Source organism: Elephantulus edwardii, unplaced genomic scaffold (genome assembly GCF_000299155.1).
Source record: "Elephantulus edwardii isolate Elephantulus edwardi_28Jun2011 unplaced genomic scaffold, EleEdw1.0 scaffold00290, whole genome shotgun sequence".
NCBI classification, from domain to species: domain Eukaryota; kingdom Metazoa; phylum Chordata; class Mammalia; order Macroscelidea; family Macroscelididae; genus Elephantulus; species Elephantulus edwardii.
This window is the reverse complement of record NW_006400040.1, coordinates 1832491-1848021: the sequence shown is the minus strand read 5'-3', so window position 1 is coordinate 1848021 and position 15531 is coordinate 1832491. Positions and strand designations below refer to the sequence as shown.

The 15531-nt window shown below is 37.5% G+C and overlaps 1 protein-coding gene across 6 annotated transcripts in view; it reads right to left on the bottom strand.

Annotated features, from left to right (window-relative positions):
• PAM (peptidylglycine alpha-amidating monooxygenase) overlaps positions 1 to 15531 on the bottom strand; it is a 313806-nt gene that overhangs the window by 171602 nt on the left and 126673 nt on the right. For all 6 annotated transcript variants that reach the window (XM_006900674.1, XM_006900675.1, XM_006900676.1 and 3 more), the window contains 2 exons: positions 10885 to 10970; positions 9471 to 9554 (listed from right to left, as the gene is read on the bottom strand). In XM_006900674.1, the coding sequence (XP_006900736.1) occupies positions 9471 to 9554; positions 10885 to 10970 (170 nt within the window). The remainder of the gene's footprint in view (positions 1 to 9470; positions 9555 to 10884; positions 10971 to 15531) is intronic.

Here is a 15531-nt window from a genome sequence, read left to right as displayed (position 1 = left end):
AAGAACAACCACCTGGCCAAATGACTGGAAGAGATCTATATTTGTTCCCATTCCAAAGAAAGGTGACCCAACAGAGTGTGGAAACTACAGAACAGTGTCATTGATTTCACACGCAAGCAAGATTCTACTAAAGATTATGCAAAAATGGCTGGAACAGCACATCAGCAGAGAACTGCCAGAAGTCCAGGCTGGGTTTAGAAGGGGTCGTGGTAATAGGGATACTGTAGTTGATGTTAGATGGATCTTAGCTGAAAGCAAGGAATGCCAGAAGAATGGCTATCTGTGTTTCACTGATTACGCAAAGGCGTTTGACTGTGTGGATCATAACAAACTGCAGCCGACTCAGAGAAGAATGGGAATCCCAGAACACTTGATCATGCTAATGAAAAACCTATACTTGGACCAAGAGGCAGTTGTCAGAACAGAGCAGGGAAACACTGCATGGTTCAAAACTGGGAAAAGTGTACGCCAAGGATGTGTCCCATCTCCATACCTTTTCAACCTGCATGCAAAACAGATTATCCAAGAGGCTGGGCTCTATGAGAAGTGTGGCATCGGGATTAGTGGAAGATCTATTAACAATCTGTGTTATGCAGATGACACAACCCTGCTTGCTAAAACTGAGGAGGACCTGAAATGCTTGCTGCAGAGGGTCAAAGATTTTAGCTTTCAGTATGGACTGAGGTTCAATGTCAAGAAGACAAAGATTCTCACCACTGTACCATCTGGCAACATCAGGATGGATGGTGAAGAGATTGAAATTGTTAAAAAGTTTAGTCTGCATGGCTCCACGGTCAACACTCTTGGCACCAGTAGCCAGGAAATCAAAACACGTATTGCGATGGGAAAGTCTGCTGTTAAGGACCTCTCCAGGGTACTTAAGAGCAATGGTGTCACTCTGGAGACTAAGGTGCATTTGATACAGGCTATGGTCTTTGCAATCACTTGTTATCCATCAAAGAGTTGGACAATGACTAGTGATATAGAAGGAGAATTGATGCCTCTGAGCTGTGGTGCTGGAGAAGAGTATTAAATGTACCATGGACTACCAAGAAAACCAACAGATTCATCCTGGAGAGGGTTAAACCAGGCTGCTCCCTGGAGGCAAGGATTCTGGGGCTTCGTCTGACATACTTTGGATATGTTGTAAGGAGGGACAGGTCCTTGGAGAGGGACATCATGCTTGGTAGGGTGGAGGGACGGCACAAGAGGTTAACGACCCTCTATGAGGTGGATTGATTCAGTGACTTGAATAATCTGGATAGGTGTGTCAGAAGCAGTGCGATTGGCACAGGATAGAGCAGGGTTTAGGGCTGTTGTACATAGGGTCACTGTAAGTTGCAAGCTACTCGACGGCACATAACAACAACAAGAAGAAGCAGAATTTTAAACCTCACTTTACTGTTAACAAACTTAGAAACTAAACTTGTTAGAGTTCACACCAAAAAAAGCTGAAACTAGGATACTCTTCATAAATTTCATTTAGACAGATAAGTATTAGACACTTATGCTAAGGGAAATTAGTCTATGGCTATAGCCACAGGAACATTTTAAAGTTCAGGTATCAAAGGGCAGGAAGTCCTAAGTAAATGTGTTTGTGGATAATGTATGTGTGGTTCTTTATAATATAAGGTGGTGGTTGTTGTTGTGTGCCATTAAGTTAAAACTGACCCCTAGCATACCCTTCAGCAGATGTTCAGAGGCAGTAAACCATATGAAGAAGACTGCTCCTCTTTCTCCCACAGAGCACTTGGTGTATTCAAACCGCATGTCTTTGGGATTGCAGTGCAGTTTTTTTAGCAGTAGGAAATCAGTGCTCCCTAAACATATGGTTGTTGTTTTTGTTAGGTACTGTTGAGTAGCAACATAGCAACCCTATAAACAACAATTCTGATCCCTGTCCTATCTTGTGCCAACCTCACAATCTCTAACACTTTCAAGTCCCTGTAGTCACTGATCTACCTGGTTGAGGATCTTCCTCTTTCACTGAGCATAAGCATGATGTCTTTCTCCAATGACTAGCCTGTTGTATAACTTGTAGTAACATGCCCTAAGTATGTGAGATAAGGTTCATCACCCTTGTTGCCAAGGAACACATAATAGTGATACTATTTAAGGGCAGTTCAATAACAATTTGCCAACCCAAAAATAAAAAGGGTTTATGCCTTTGGGTAGAGTTCTTTACCTTCTTTCTTTTTGTTTGTGTTTTAAAATTTTTTAGTTTATACTGGCTTATTTACAAAGTTAGTATACCTCTTCCACACCAGATATTTCCCATTTCCTTCATCCTCAAGGATCCATTAAATTGTGCAACCCTATGATTAATGCCCTCCTACCATACCCCCTACCCATCCTCAGCCCTCTGCTCTCACCCTCCCTCTGCCTTGGATCCTCATACATGTTCTACAATAATGGTGTTATATAGTATTTGTCCCTATAGGACTGAGTTAATTCACTTAGCATAATGCTCTCCAGTCCCTCAGAAATTAGACAGTAATTACAAACTCACTGACCCTGCATACAATGTAGTATTCCATTGTGTGAACATACCAGAATTTCTCAATGCATTTGATTAAGGTTGGACATCTGGGTTGTTCCCATGTTCTTGCTATGGTGACTAATGCTGCTGTGAACATAGGTGTACAAGTCTCCTTTTGTGCCTCAGCTCTCATTCTCTCAGGGTATATTCTCAGCCGTGGAATAACTGGTTCATATGGAATTTCTATTAGATTTTTAAGGAAGCACCATACATACAGCCTTCCAGAGTAGCTGTACCATTTTACAATCCCACCAACAATGCATAACAGTTTCTTTCTAAGAATATCCCTCAATAACTGCATGAGTCTCCAATTTGAGCAAAGTTACTGTCAGAGATTATTAAGCTATTGTCAGAAATTCTTGAACTAAAATAGTTATAGAAATTTTACTTCTAGAATATTTATTCTATAGCATTTATATTCTTAAAATGATTCAAAATATTTTATAGCATTTCTATCGACTTCAATCTCAGAAGAAATGTGCCCATCAACAAACGAATGGCTAGAGAAGCTGTGGTATATTCGCACAATGGAATACTATGCTGCATTAAAAAACAAGGAACTCATGCAATATTATTCAAAATGGTTGACTCTGGAGAACATTATGCTGAGTGAAATATCCCAGTCACAAAAGGACAAATATTACATGATGCCACTGTTGTAGAATGGGACTGTCCTTGGGGTTGGGGAGACACTGAGTAAGATGGGTTCAATAATGTATACTGCACTGAAGCAGAGGAGGGAGAGAACCGTCTAAAAGAGAGATGTAACTGGGTATTTCTGTCATCACAGAAGACTAGAGCGAGGGCTGCATGGTGGAGGGGACCTGGGGGAGGGTTTGTAAAACAATGAAAGAATCTTTTCTTTTACTTTTCCATAATTTTTGGACTCATGTACTTATAACTTGTTAGTCAAATTTGTGTCTTCTAGGTTGCAACACCCCCATGATACATCTTGAAGGATATGTACATGTACAGCCAAGCACAATCAATAAGAGTGCATCTGAATTCCAAAATCAATCTCCATAATAGTCTATGTGTTTCCTACTGCCAAAGGGGCCCTTTAGAGTAGTGAGAGAAGATCTTCACCCTGAAACCCACAGCGTCCCTTTTCAGCAGGAAGTAGCTAAGAGAATACGCCGTCCCCTTTTCCTTATGACTCAGGGTGAAGTCTCTCTCAGGGAGGAGTGATAGGGAATGGCAAAGGATACACTGACAAAGAAGATTAATCAGAACTGGCTTTGACAAGCACTGTGGCATTTGGACAAGAACAAACTGGGAGGAGGGTAGAGAGAATAGTGCAACAATGAATGAGTGGAAGCCCAAAATCTCTTAAATGTTTATGAAAATTAATAAAATATAATTATAGAAAAAAAAATAATTTCTCATCATTCTCCTGCAGAGTCACTGATGGATTCAAATCACCAAAGGTGCTGCTTTTGGGTTAGCAGTATAGCTCGCTACTGATTAGGCCACCGGAGGTTCTTTTTTTTTTTTTTTTAGTAAGACTGTTAAATAAACTTAGCAGGAAAATAATAATAGAAAAAACAAAACAGGAGGAACCCAGCTTCTACTATTCTCATTTCTTGAAGGCACGGATTCCACGTTGTATCACTGAACTTTGAAAAATAGGCCACTATGGAGAGCAGGAAATGGCAGCAAACCACTAGCAACATGACATATTTGAGGACAGTTCTGTCTCAACATAAGGAGACATGTTGTTGTTGCCGTTAGGTGCTGTCAAGTCAACTAAGACTCACAGTGCCTCAATGAATAACAGATTCAAAACTTGACCTATCCTGTGCCATTCTCACAATCTCCAAGGAGATTCAGTGATGAATAATTATGAAAAAAAGGTTGCATTTAAAATCATTTATTTCATGGCAAAACTTTTTTAAAGGAGTGGTTTACTCTGTAGGGAGTTATGCTGGTAATCCAAAGTCTCTGACACTTTGAATCTACCAATGACTCTAAGAGAGAAAGATGGACAATCTCCTCTTGTGCAGTTCTGTTGTTGTTATGTGTCACTGAGCTGCCCACGACTCATAGCAACCCTATGTCCAATAACTCTGACCCCTGCCCTATTCTGAGCCAGGCTCACTGACTCTGACACACCTAACCCGATGCTCCAGTTATCATGTAAATCCACTTCATTTCGGTTCTTCCTCTCCTGTACTGTCCCCACACCCATCCAGGCATGATGTCCTTCTTCAATGACTAGTCCATTGCCACGTGCCCAAAATATATGAGATAGTGTCTCAAAATCCTTCTCCAAGGAGAAACCTGGTTTTACCCTCTCCAAGACAAATCTATTTGTTCTCCTTGCAGTCCATGGTACATTCAAGACTCTCCTCCAGCATAAAAACTCAAAGGCCTCAATTCTTCCTTCATCCTTAGTCACTGTTTAGCTTCCAAAACCCATTGGAAACCATAAATTGTTGTGTAACTTAGAGTTTCCAAAACCTACTGGAAAGTCAACTATGAGTTAGTTTCACGTCAGTGATGATGGGAATAATGATAGTGAAATCAGTGGTATTTAGGTGGTAGAATTATCATCTTCCATGTCAGACGCTTGGGTTTACTTTTTGGCCAGTGACTTCACATGCATTCTGTCCCTCAGAGAAGGTTTCATGTTGCTATGATGCTAAATACATGTCAAGACAGATCTTTGCACTTAGTCTAAGTGTTTTATACAAAGGCAGACTAGATATAAGACCCTTATGATATATTTCTGATTAGCCAAGGGAAACTCTATGTATGATAATGGTAAGATCTCCAGCTCTTCATGGAGGTGGCTCAGGACTAGATGGCATTTAGTCTCATTCTGCATGACAGCCATGAGTTGGGGGCCAACTCAACAGTAGATAAGAAAAATAATACTGATAAAGCAGGCATGGCATCCACTTCCGAAACAGCTTGCCTACAGAAACTCTATGAACTTGGAGAAATGACGAAAGTTATACAAGTGTTGGGTCTTTTGCTCATAGAGTTGCCATGAGTCGCCTATAACTCGATGGCTCCTAACAACAACAACAACAACAACAGCAACATTTTTGAGCATTTACCAGGTACTTTTATAAGAACCACTCATTTAATTGAAACTCTGTCAGAGTCCCTTCATTGGGTTTCCAAGGCTGGATATCATAACAGAAAACTGGCTCACCTTTTTCCTAAGAACTAGCTGGTAGACCATGGCTCTAAGCAGTAAAACTCACTATGGACTATGAGCCAGAACTCCCTAATTAAAATCTCCATTTTAAGTATGTGGAAAGGGAAGTGCAGAGAACTTTAGAAAGCTGTTCAGGCTAACAAAATTAAGCTGCTGTTCATGCATTTCCAACTCTTAGTAACTTCATGTGCAGATACAGCAGCCTTTGATGGATTTTTGTTGGCTAGTTTTCCAAAATTATATTTCTAAGCCACCTCTGGAAGGACTAAAATTTACAACCTTTTGGTTACTAATGGAGCACAATCACAACCTGCACCACCAGGAAATTATTAAACCAAACCAGCAGGTGCCTTTCCAGGATTTAAACTAGTCTGTGTGGTTCCAGATTGAGCCACCTTACACAGTTCCAAACTATCACCTACATGGGTCATTCTTTCCTAATGAGATTGCATTCTCTTTTCCATAATTACTGGTTCATGATAAGTTAAGGAGGTTACATTAGAAAGATAATTAATCCTAGCCGCAAAAAGCCCCAAGCCTTCTTCCCCCATGAAGTTAGTAGCTAGGACTAAACAGCTTTATGACATGAAAATCCAACCAGGGTACTACTCTGTGGAAAGCTTAGTGCTCTCAACTGCTACCTGCAGAATAAAGTCTTATCAAGGATCTTTATGGTTTGACCCTTTTTTTCCCACCTGTTCTCACTCCTTGTCACTTTTCTCTGTTACATTCCATAACTCTTGAATGCTGCAAGTGGCAGTTTGTCTCTGCAGGTGTTTTTATCCTTTTCTGAAATATGTCTACCCCTCCATACCTGGGAGCTTCTGATCACCCATCAAAACTTTGCTCTGGTATCATCTTCTCTGAAGCCTTTCCTAAGCAGTACCACTCTCCTCTTACAGGCCAACACAGACACTCCCACTTATCCGTGTTCAGTTGTGGTGTGTACTATCAAGTCAGGACTGACTGGCACCTGATGCTTCAGCAGGTTTTCAGAGGCAGCAAATTGCATAGGATGAGACTGTCCATCTTTCTCCTGTGGAGCAGCTGGTAGATTCAAACCATGTGCCACTGGGTTGGCATTACAGATCCCTGCCACTAACGCACCAGAGATCCTTTATTGTCCATAAACACATGACTGTACTTCTCTATTCTATTGCTGCTGTTATGTGTCAAAAAGTTGGAGCTGACTCATATCCTTCAGTGTGTTTTCAGAAACTATAAATCACACATTTTTCTATATTTCTCTTTTGGAGCAGCTGGTAGATTTGAACCACCTGTCTTTGAGTTGGCAGCACGACTCCGTATCTACAAGGCCACCAGAACACCGTATCTACCAAATATTTTAAGCTCTTTTGGGAAGAAGATTTATACACCTAGCATAGGTCTGATGTTGTGATGGTAACTAATTTAATAATGCTGTTTTTGTTTAAATAAAATTTTAATTTTATACTGGTTTACTTACCAAATTCATGTACATTTTTTTTCTTTTTTTTTAATTGTTTTTCACATTAGATCTTTCCCATTCCCTTTACCCACTCCTCCCTCCACCCATCAAATTGCGGGAAGTGATGCTTTCCTAGCTTCACATTTTGTGCGATTTTCAAAACAACCCCCAAAACTGCAATACAATTATTTAATGTAATTCCAAAGAAACCACTCTAGTCACACACTCAACACTCTGCTACAAATAAAAATCACAAAAATTATGCTCCCTTTTTCTCTTTATGAAGGAGTCCTGGTGATATAGTGGATAAAATATTACACTGCTAACTAAAAGGTTTGAAGTTTGAATCCAACAACTTCTCAGTGGAAAAAAGAGTCTCCTCCTACATCTTGTAAACCTGATACGTCACTGAGTTGGAAGCAAGTTGCTGGGCTACTTTGGTTGTGGATGTCAAGGAAGAATGCACTTGTCTTTCTGAATAACGTTAAAATCCTATTAATATTTTGAAAGTCAATAATGCTAGAATTTGACTTTTCCATTGATCCAACATGGTACATTCTTATAGCAGATAATTATTTGTTATTGAAATAGCAGAAAAAAAATAGAGCAAAAAACTAAAAACCATAACACCACAACCAAAAAACAAAAACTACACTTATTGCCATATAGCGTCAGAATCTGTTCATAGCTAACCCATCACTGGATTTCAGAGGCAGGCCATGGCCTTTGCAATCACTTGTTACGCATCAGAGAGTTGGACAATGACTAGGGAGGACAGAAGAAGAATTGACACCTTTGAGCTGTGGTGCTGGAGAAGAGTATTGAATGTACTATGGACTGCCAAGAAAACAGATTCATCCAAGAGAGGGTTAAACCAGGCTAGTCCTTGGAGGCAAAGATTCTGGGGCTTTGTCTGACATACCTTGACATGCTGCAAGGAGAGATAGGTCTTTGGAGAGGACCATCATGCTGGGTAGAGTAGAAGGACAGCGCAGGAGGGGAAGACACTCTGAGGTGGACTGATTCAGTGACTGGGGTAATCGGGATGGGTGTGTCAGAGGCAATGAGATTGGCACAGGATAGAGCGGGGTTTAGGGCTGTCGCTATGAGTCGCAAATGACTTGACAGCACATAACAACAACAACAACAAGTCACATGAGAGACTGTCCGTCTTTCTTCCACAGTGGAATTATCAGAAAGACACAGACTTTGTGTTAGAAGGGCAACTCTCTTTAGACTACATCACTAGAGCTCCCTTCAGATATAAACATTATTTAGTTATTGTCGATAGTTGTAGAGAGGCTTCAGGCCTTTTGTTCATTGGGTTGCTACAAGTCGTGTTCAACTCAAAGGCAATCAATAAGAACAACAACAGTCCTTTTCAAGAAACTGAGCTTCAGCACTACAATTAGTTAATATCAGATTTTGTTCTGAAAATTAAAAAAACTGCTTGTTTATGGCTCAAAGTAAATTTTATAATGCAGAAACATTTTATTTGGAAGAGTACAAAGAAACGTGAATACCTGGTAATATATCTGACTTCGGCAGTAATTATACTCTTCAACTACATGGAATTATTCTTTCAATACCACTTTACAGAGGTGGACTGCATTTACTGTCACAATTCTGAATGCTAGAAATCCACAGAGACCCCCCCTCATCACAGGAGACTCTCTCAGCAAAGGCCTTAAGGGATGTTTCATGGGCAGAAAAGGACATCTATTTAGACTCAGCTGTCCAACAAATATTTAATGTGTATGGAGAGGGAAATATGTCAAATTAGTTTACAGAAATACAATGTCAGATTAAAGAATTCAAAGGAATTTGTATAAATCAGAAGAAAGTAGAAAGCCAAGGAGTAAACTATTTAATATTTACACTCCCATGGACATATGAGTGTGAATCAGGAATGCAGTTGGAGTTTGACTAAATGCAGCAGAAGGAATACGTGCACCAGTCTCGGTTGCCTTGGTAACAGGTCCCCTTCCTCATGTTAATGATTCTATAATAAGAAAAGAGGCTTTCATATGAAGCTCATTGGAAATATGTGTAGAACAACAGGTGTCTAGGGGCGTATTTAGGGCTGCACAGGAGTGAGGTCCTGGTATTGCAAATGGTCAAGATGCTCGTTTAGGAATGACAGGGATGCAGTTTTAAGTCTAAACGGGCATTTTTGAATTGAAAATCCTATAGAGCAAAGTTCTAAATGAGTCAGAATTAACTGAAATTTTAATTTTCATATATAAAAAATAGAGTATGTATACATATTTATTTTTAAAATGTAGTAATAAGCTTTCTTCATAACTTTTAAAACTTACCTCCAAATGCACTAATATCCCCATAGTGCACCTGCAGTACAAAATATTTACTTCCAGCATCTCCTCCAACTCTGAATCCAACACCTAAATTCAGATTTATAAAATAGTGTAAATTAATATTTTAAAGATAAGAGTTCTAAAATAAGTGTTTTAAAATGGAAACGTACTGGCTAATATCAGATGCTGAACTATGAAAGAGGAAATAAAATAGCATATATGACATGTCTTATGAAAATTAAACTAAGCCTATCTTCACTTAAAAATTTTACTATATCAATCCTCACAAAGCTCTGATTAAATTCTTTTCATTTTTGTGGTCCCTTCAGAAACAGAACAATCACTTATATCATATGAAGCTAATTTAAACAATTTTAAAGATGCAGACAAAAACAAAATTCTGTCCATATCGATGAAAAAGAGGAACATATTAAAAACAATCTCTCATTTTGTTTTATATATGCTCACAGTAATTTTTATTTTCTAATAAATTAGAGGATATAGACTCCTTAATCTTGAAATTACTGTTTCCCACACACTAAGGAGATCAATTAAATTATAAAGTTCAAAGCATCAGTGAATTTTTGGTATCTCATCATTCCTAACAGTATTATTACTATAATTTTCTCAAAAATTAAGAAAAAATAATCTATAGAAAACATACTTATAAGCAGGGAAATTCTGTTTCTATCTCTTATATTAATTTATCTTAAAAATATTAAAAAATACACAACAGATCCACCTACTAGTTTCCAAACTTGTTTAACAGCAGTCAACTGATAAACTTTAAAGAGAATCCCGAGTCTCATTTTAAGCAAGGTAACACAGTCATCAATTCATGACAGTGCCATGAGTTTGGAAGGTAAAAGAATGTATATATCACACGATGTTATCTCAGAACCATGAAAGAACTGTGAGGCACAATTTCTTTAATATTAAGAAATATTCAGGTCATAAAATTAAAAAAAAGTGTCTGGCAATTCACTTACATATTGAAGTAAAAAACCTGACAGTGGTTTGGCATTCCATTAATACCTAGCTTCCAGGACTATAACAACAACAAAAAATCTGTTTGCTGAAATAGCAATTTATCTAATTCTTAGCTCTCTTGGCTCAGAAAATACTCCAGTTGTCAAGAACCAATGTGCCTTAGGACAAAAGTGGCTTGTTACGTACTTGGTTATTTTCTAATTCTATCTAAAGTGTGAAGTAGGCAAAACTATTGACCAGAGAGAAGCACAGAAAGGAATAAATACCTAAATGAAAACTTTAAAATACAAAGCAAGTGATTCTAATACTTTTAGTGTAAAACTACAATAAAGAACATTGTTAACAACTGTTGGAAAGGTACAAAATGTATTTTGGAATCAGAAGTAAGTTGCTTAAAATAAGACTATTCAAAAAGTCTCTGATATACCTTTTGGGAGTCTGGTGGGGGGAGCATTTCTTGCCCAAGCATACAGAATATTGGCTTTATCTGTACAGGTTCCTTCATCACAAAACCTGCAAAAAAATTTATAAATGAAGATCCAAACAGTAAAATAAAAGTCAGATCACATTGGGTAGAGAGGTGTCTTGAAAGCAAAGGAGAGACCTATTTTATGCATTGCCATGATAATTTTTGCATTGTCATGATAATTTTATGCATCACCAGGATAATATTTTTATATGAAAAGTTCATATACTGAGGTTGGATTTGTATGGTTGTCCCCTCCCATTATTTTGTTTGATGCTTTATATAGTGAAATAATTTCGAGATATGGAGGAGTAAGATATAGAGTTTTTACTAAAGTATGTTCATCATCAGGCATAAAAGCAGAGATTCTGTATAAACCAGAAAGACTATAGTGGAAATTTTAAAGCATACTAGAGGAAATGTACACAATTTCACCTTGGGATGTCAATATTAATGTTCATAAATTTAAAACCTCAGCAGCAGATCAGACAGAGGGCTGAAACTCTTTAGGGCCAGCAATCCAAAAAGTATCCCACTTAAAAAAATCTTGATAAAATATCTGACCTTTCTTAAATTGATGAAAATTGGATGTGCCATTTATCGATTGCTTTACAATGTACAACTCATTTACTATTACCAAAACTCCATTTTCTCTCTTATAAAACTAAGATAATTATACTTACCTCAGCATTCTTAACAGAGATCAAATAAAATATAATGAAAGTACAATATAAGCCTCAAAACACTATGCCAGGGTAATACACTGTTTAACAAAACAATGACTTTTATCTAAAGTCTCATTGTTGAAAGACAGTGTTGAAGAGGGAAAAGAGCACAAGTAAAAAGACTTATTTGGAGTTGAATCCTAGAATTAGCCTATAGTAGCTCTGGTGATGTAGCAGTGCATTATGAGCTGGGCTACTAACAGAAAGATCAGCGGTTTGAACACAGCACTCTCTAAGGGAGATAGTAGGCAGTCTTCTCTCTTAAAGACTTATCTGAGTACCAGATGAAGGGTCATCATCAATTGGAAATGACTTGACAGTAACAGGTTTCTGTTTGGTGTTAGCAATGTACTTTGGACATATTTTTATTTCTAAAAGGCCCAGTCTCTTTCTGTATGGACAGGGCAATTGTGGTATGATGTGTGTAAGGCATTCAGTTTGGTAACTCATACATTTGGTGGATCTAACTCAGTAAACGTTAATTCATGTGACTCTAAACCATACATTTATTTCCCCCACTGTCCTCTGCTTTCTTGGTATGTTCTTACAAAATCAAATTTGTTAAAAAACAACAATGACAAGAAACTACTGTAAGAGGAATACATTCAGATGGCCAACAGACACATGAAGAAATGCTCAAAATCACTGGCAATGAAAGATATTCAAATCAAAAGCACAATGAGATCCATCTCACCCCATTAACAGTGGCAAAGTTATAATAAATGTTGGAGAGGAAAAAAAGAAATGTTGGAGAGGATGTGGAGATATAGAGATTTTGTATATTGCTGGCAGGATTGTAAAACGGTACAATAACTCTGGAAGGCAGTTTGGTGTTTTTTTAAAAAAGTTGAACATAGAAACTCAGTATGACCCAGATATTCCATTCCTAGAAATTTACCCCAGGGAAATTATGAGACAAATGGAGATTTGTACACCAATGTTCATAGCTGTGCTATTCACCATTGCAAGAAAATAGAAACAGCTCAAACATCCTACTATAACTGAATGAACTGAGAAACTAGGGTGCAGTCACATAATGAATACTATGTAGCACTCAGGAGCAAAGATAAGGAAAAATACTACATAACTTGGGAGAAACTGGAGAGAATTATGATGAGTGAATTAAGTCTCATTAGGATATATACTGCATGAGACTATTATTTTAAAAATAGAAGGATAACTAGTAAAACACATACGGGGATCCAAGAAGGAAAGGGGTGGGAGCAGAGGGCTGAGGATGGATCACAGGACTGCACAATTTGTGACTGGAGTGAGGAAAAAAGGAAATGGGAAAGATTCGGCAGGGACCTTAAAAGACAATGGTCTAATGGTGATTACTTTTATAGAACATAATGAATGGGAATGATTGTATGAAACACAACATGAATGTAAAAGAGTATGGAACACAGTGTATATGAACTTTGTAAGCAAAGCAATAGAAAATAAAATAATTTTTCAAAAACCATTGTAAGGCTAAATATTTAAGTTCCATTTATTTATTTGTTTCAGGAAACTGGGATCCAGATTGATCACAATAAGTTTAGGTACACCTAATAACTGCATACTATCAAGGATGAGATCAGGGAAGAAGTCAAGTATTGGCTCCTTGAACAGAAAGGTGACTCACATAGGGGTGGAAAGGCAAACTGAAAAACCAGCACACCAAACAGATGTACTATAATGGCCTAGAAAGAAAGCTAGGCACACTAGTTTGTAATATAGGCGAGAAAGAAACTTAGGTTAGAAATCTAGTGAACACACTGATCACAGATCTGATCACCAAAGCTATCTTGATTTTCTGTGTGAGGTCTCTAATATGTTTACTACTTTTAGCTATAAAGGGGGCTGTAAGTTGAACGTGAAGTGCAGAAAACTGTATTACTGTCTGAAATGAAGAGATTGGAGACCTGGAGGTTTTAATTACTTTATGCTTAGCAAATGTTCTTTCTTCTATAAATCAGGCTGTGGATAAGGGACCGTGTAATGTGTAATGTAAAACACACCAACCAGTGCTTTTACTGTCAAGAATGATATACTTATGATGAAGGATTATTACCACATGAGGATTGTGCATTGGAACAAATGTCTGTGACATCCCTGTGCCAAGTGATCTAAAAGGATTAGGATGTTGGACATAGCTCAAAAGTAAATTTCTCCCCCCTTTGTTTCATGCTATAAAAGTTAAATAAATGAGATTGTCAAATGTGATGAACTTTGTATCTCACTTATGAGAGCTACTAAAATTTAAATATCAGGGTGGCAATTGTCATAGGTTCCAAAAGATATCATGACTACACAATTGTCTAGAATTAATGTGATAAGACTACTTTAAACAATTTGTTTCCTCTGATATAGAAGTTGATTTAATATGTGACTAGAAAGTGATAGAATACAATGTAACAGAGAAAACTGGATTAGTAAATTTTTCGAAGTCACGTATTTGATGACGTCATTCTCTGGCTCAAATTCTTTCAATTACTTCCCCAAAACAACATCAAAACAAATCTAAACATACCGGTCTGTCATAATTAGGTCCAGACAATTTTTTATAAGTTATGGGAAGTTTCTGGCAATTACTGGACAATAGCTAAACATAAAAGAAGAAGAACTGATGTCATTGAGTTTTGGTGCTGAAGAAGAGTCTTGAAGAGTCCATGGCCCAACAAAAGAGCAAACAGGTCTGTCTTGGAGAGAGTGACACTAAGCTGCTCTTCGGAGGAAAGGATTTTGAATCTCTAGCTCACATATTTTGGGCATGTGGCCAGGAGGGAGTTGTTCTTGGAGAAGGACACCATGTTTAGAAGGGTGGAGGGACAGGGCACAGAGGAAGACCAGATAGGATGGATTAACATAGTAACTGAGACAGTGGGTGTGGATATGCTGGTGAGACTGGCTCAGAAGTAGGGAGTGTCACTATGAGTCACAGACAAATTGATGACACAAAACAACAACAACAACAACAACAATACAACAACAGTATTACTATGTGTAATAACATTTTGTCTCACAAACTTGCACTCATCTCCTTTAGGAATCTGTTCACGTTTCCTCTGCTGGGGAGTTTTACTCTAATGCTCTGTCCCTCCAGTTTCTATTTTTTATTTGCTCATGCTGTTTATCTTTTTACTCATCTATCTTTCCAACCAGACGTTTGAGTACTTTGGGGTCTGAGGTCATGTGCTATTCTGTGTATTTATAGCATCTATAGGCATTTAGTTAACATTCAATAGATATTTGATAAAACTTATCCATAAATGTACTTTTATTTTTCATATATACTTAAATAATTGTATAAGTACCATGTGGTAACCAATGTGTCCCTAGAGTTCCAATCATTTAACTGAATTGACTAAAATTTTACTGTACTGTCAAGTTTCAATAAAATATTACGTACTAATACATTTTAATTAGTTCCTTAATATTTTGTACAAATCAGCTTACCTCCACTCACACAAGAACATTTCAAGTAAGTCATACTTTATAGCTGAAGAACCTCAGAAAATTTAAGCAACTTTCAAAGGTATCACAGTCATGCAGTGATTCAAAGCTTGGGCTGTATAACAGCCCTTTTTCTCTCTCAACTTGTGAGACTTACATATGAGCAGAGAAGATTATATGAAAATAAACATTGATGAGTACTGTCATATTGAACTATGTTGCAACTTGTGCATGCATTTTTAAAATTAAATTCTAGATAAAATAAATTGTTCTTCTCATCTGTTTTATGTTTCCTTACCAGAAGTGGTAAAATTATAATTCTAAAATCAAACTTGGATTTGATTTTTAAAATACAGTTTTATGAATTTTTTTTAATTTAGGTTGTTTATTTTTCATTTCAATGAACATCTACAGAGATTTTGGGATTCCATTCATTCATTGTTGC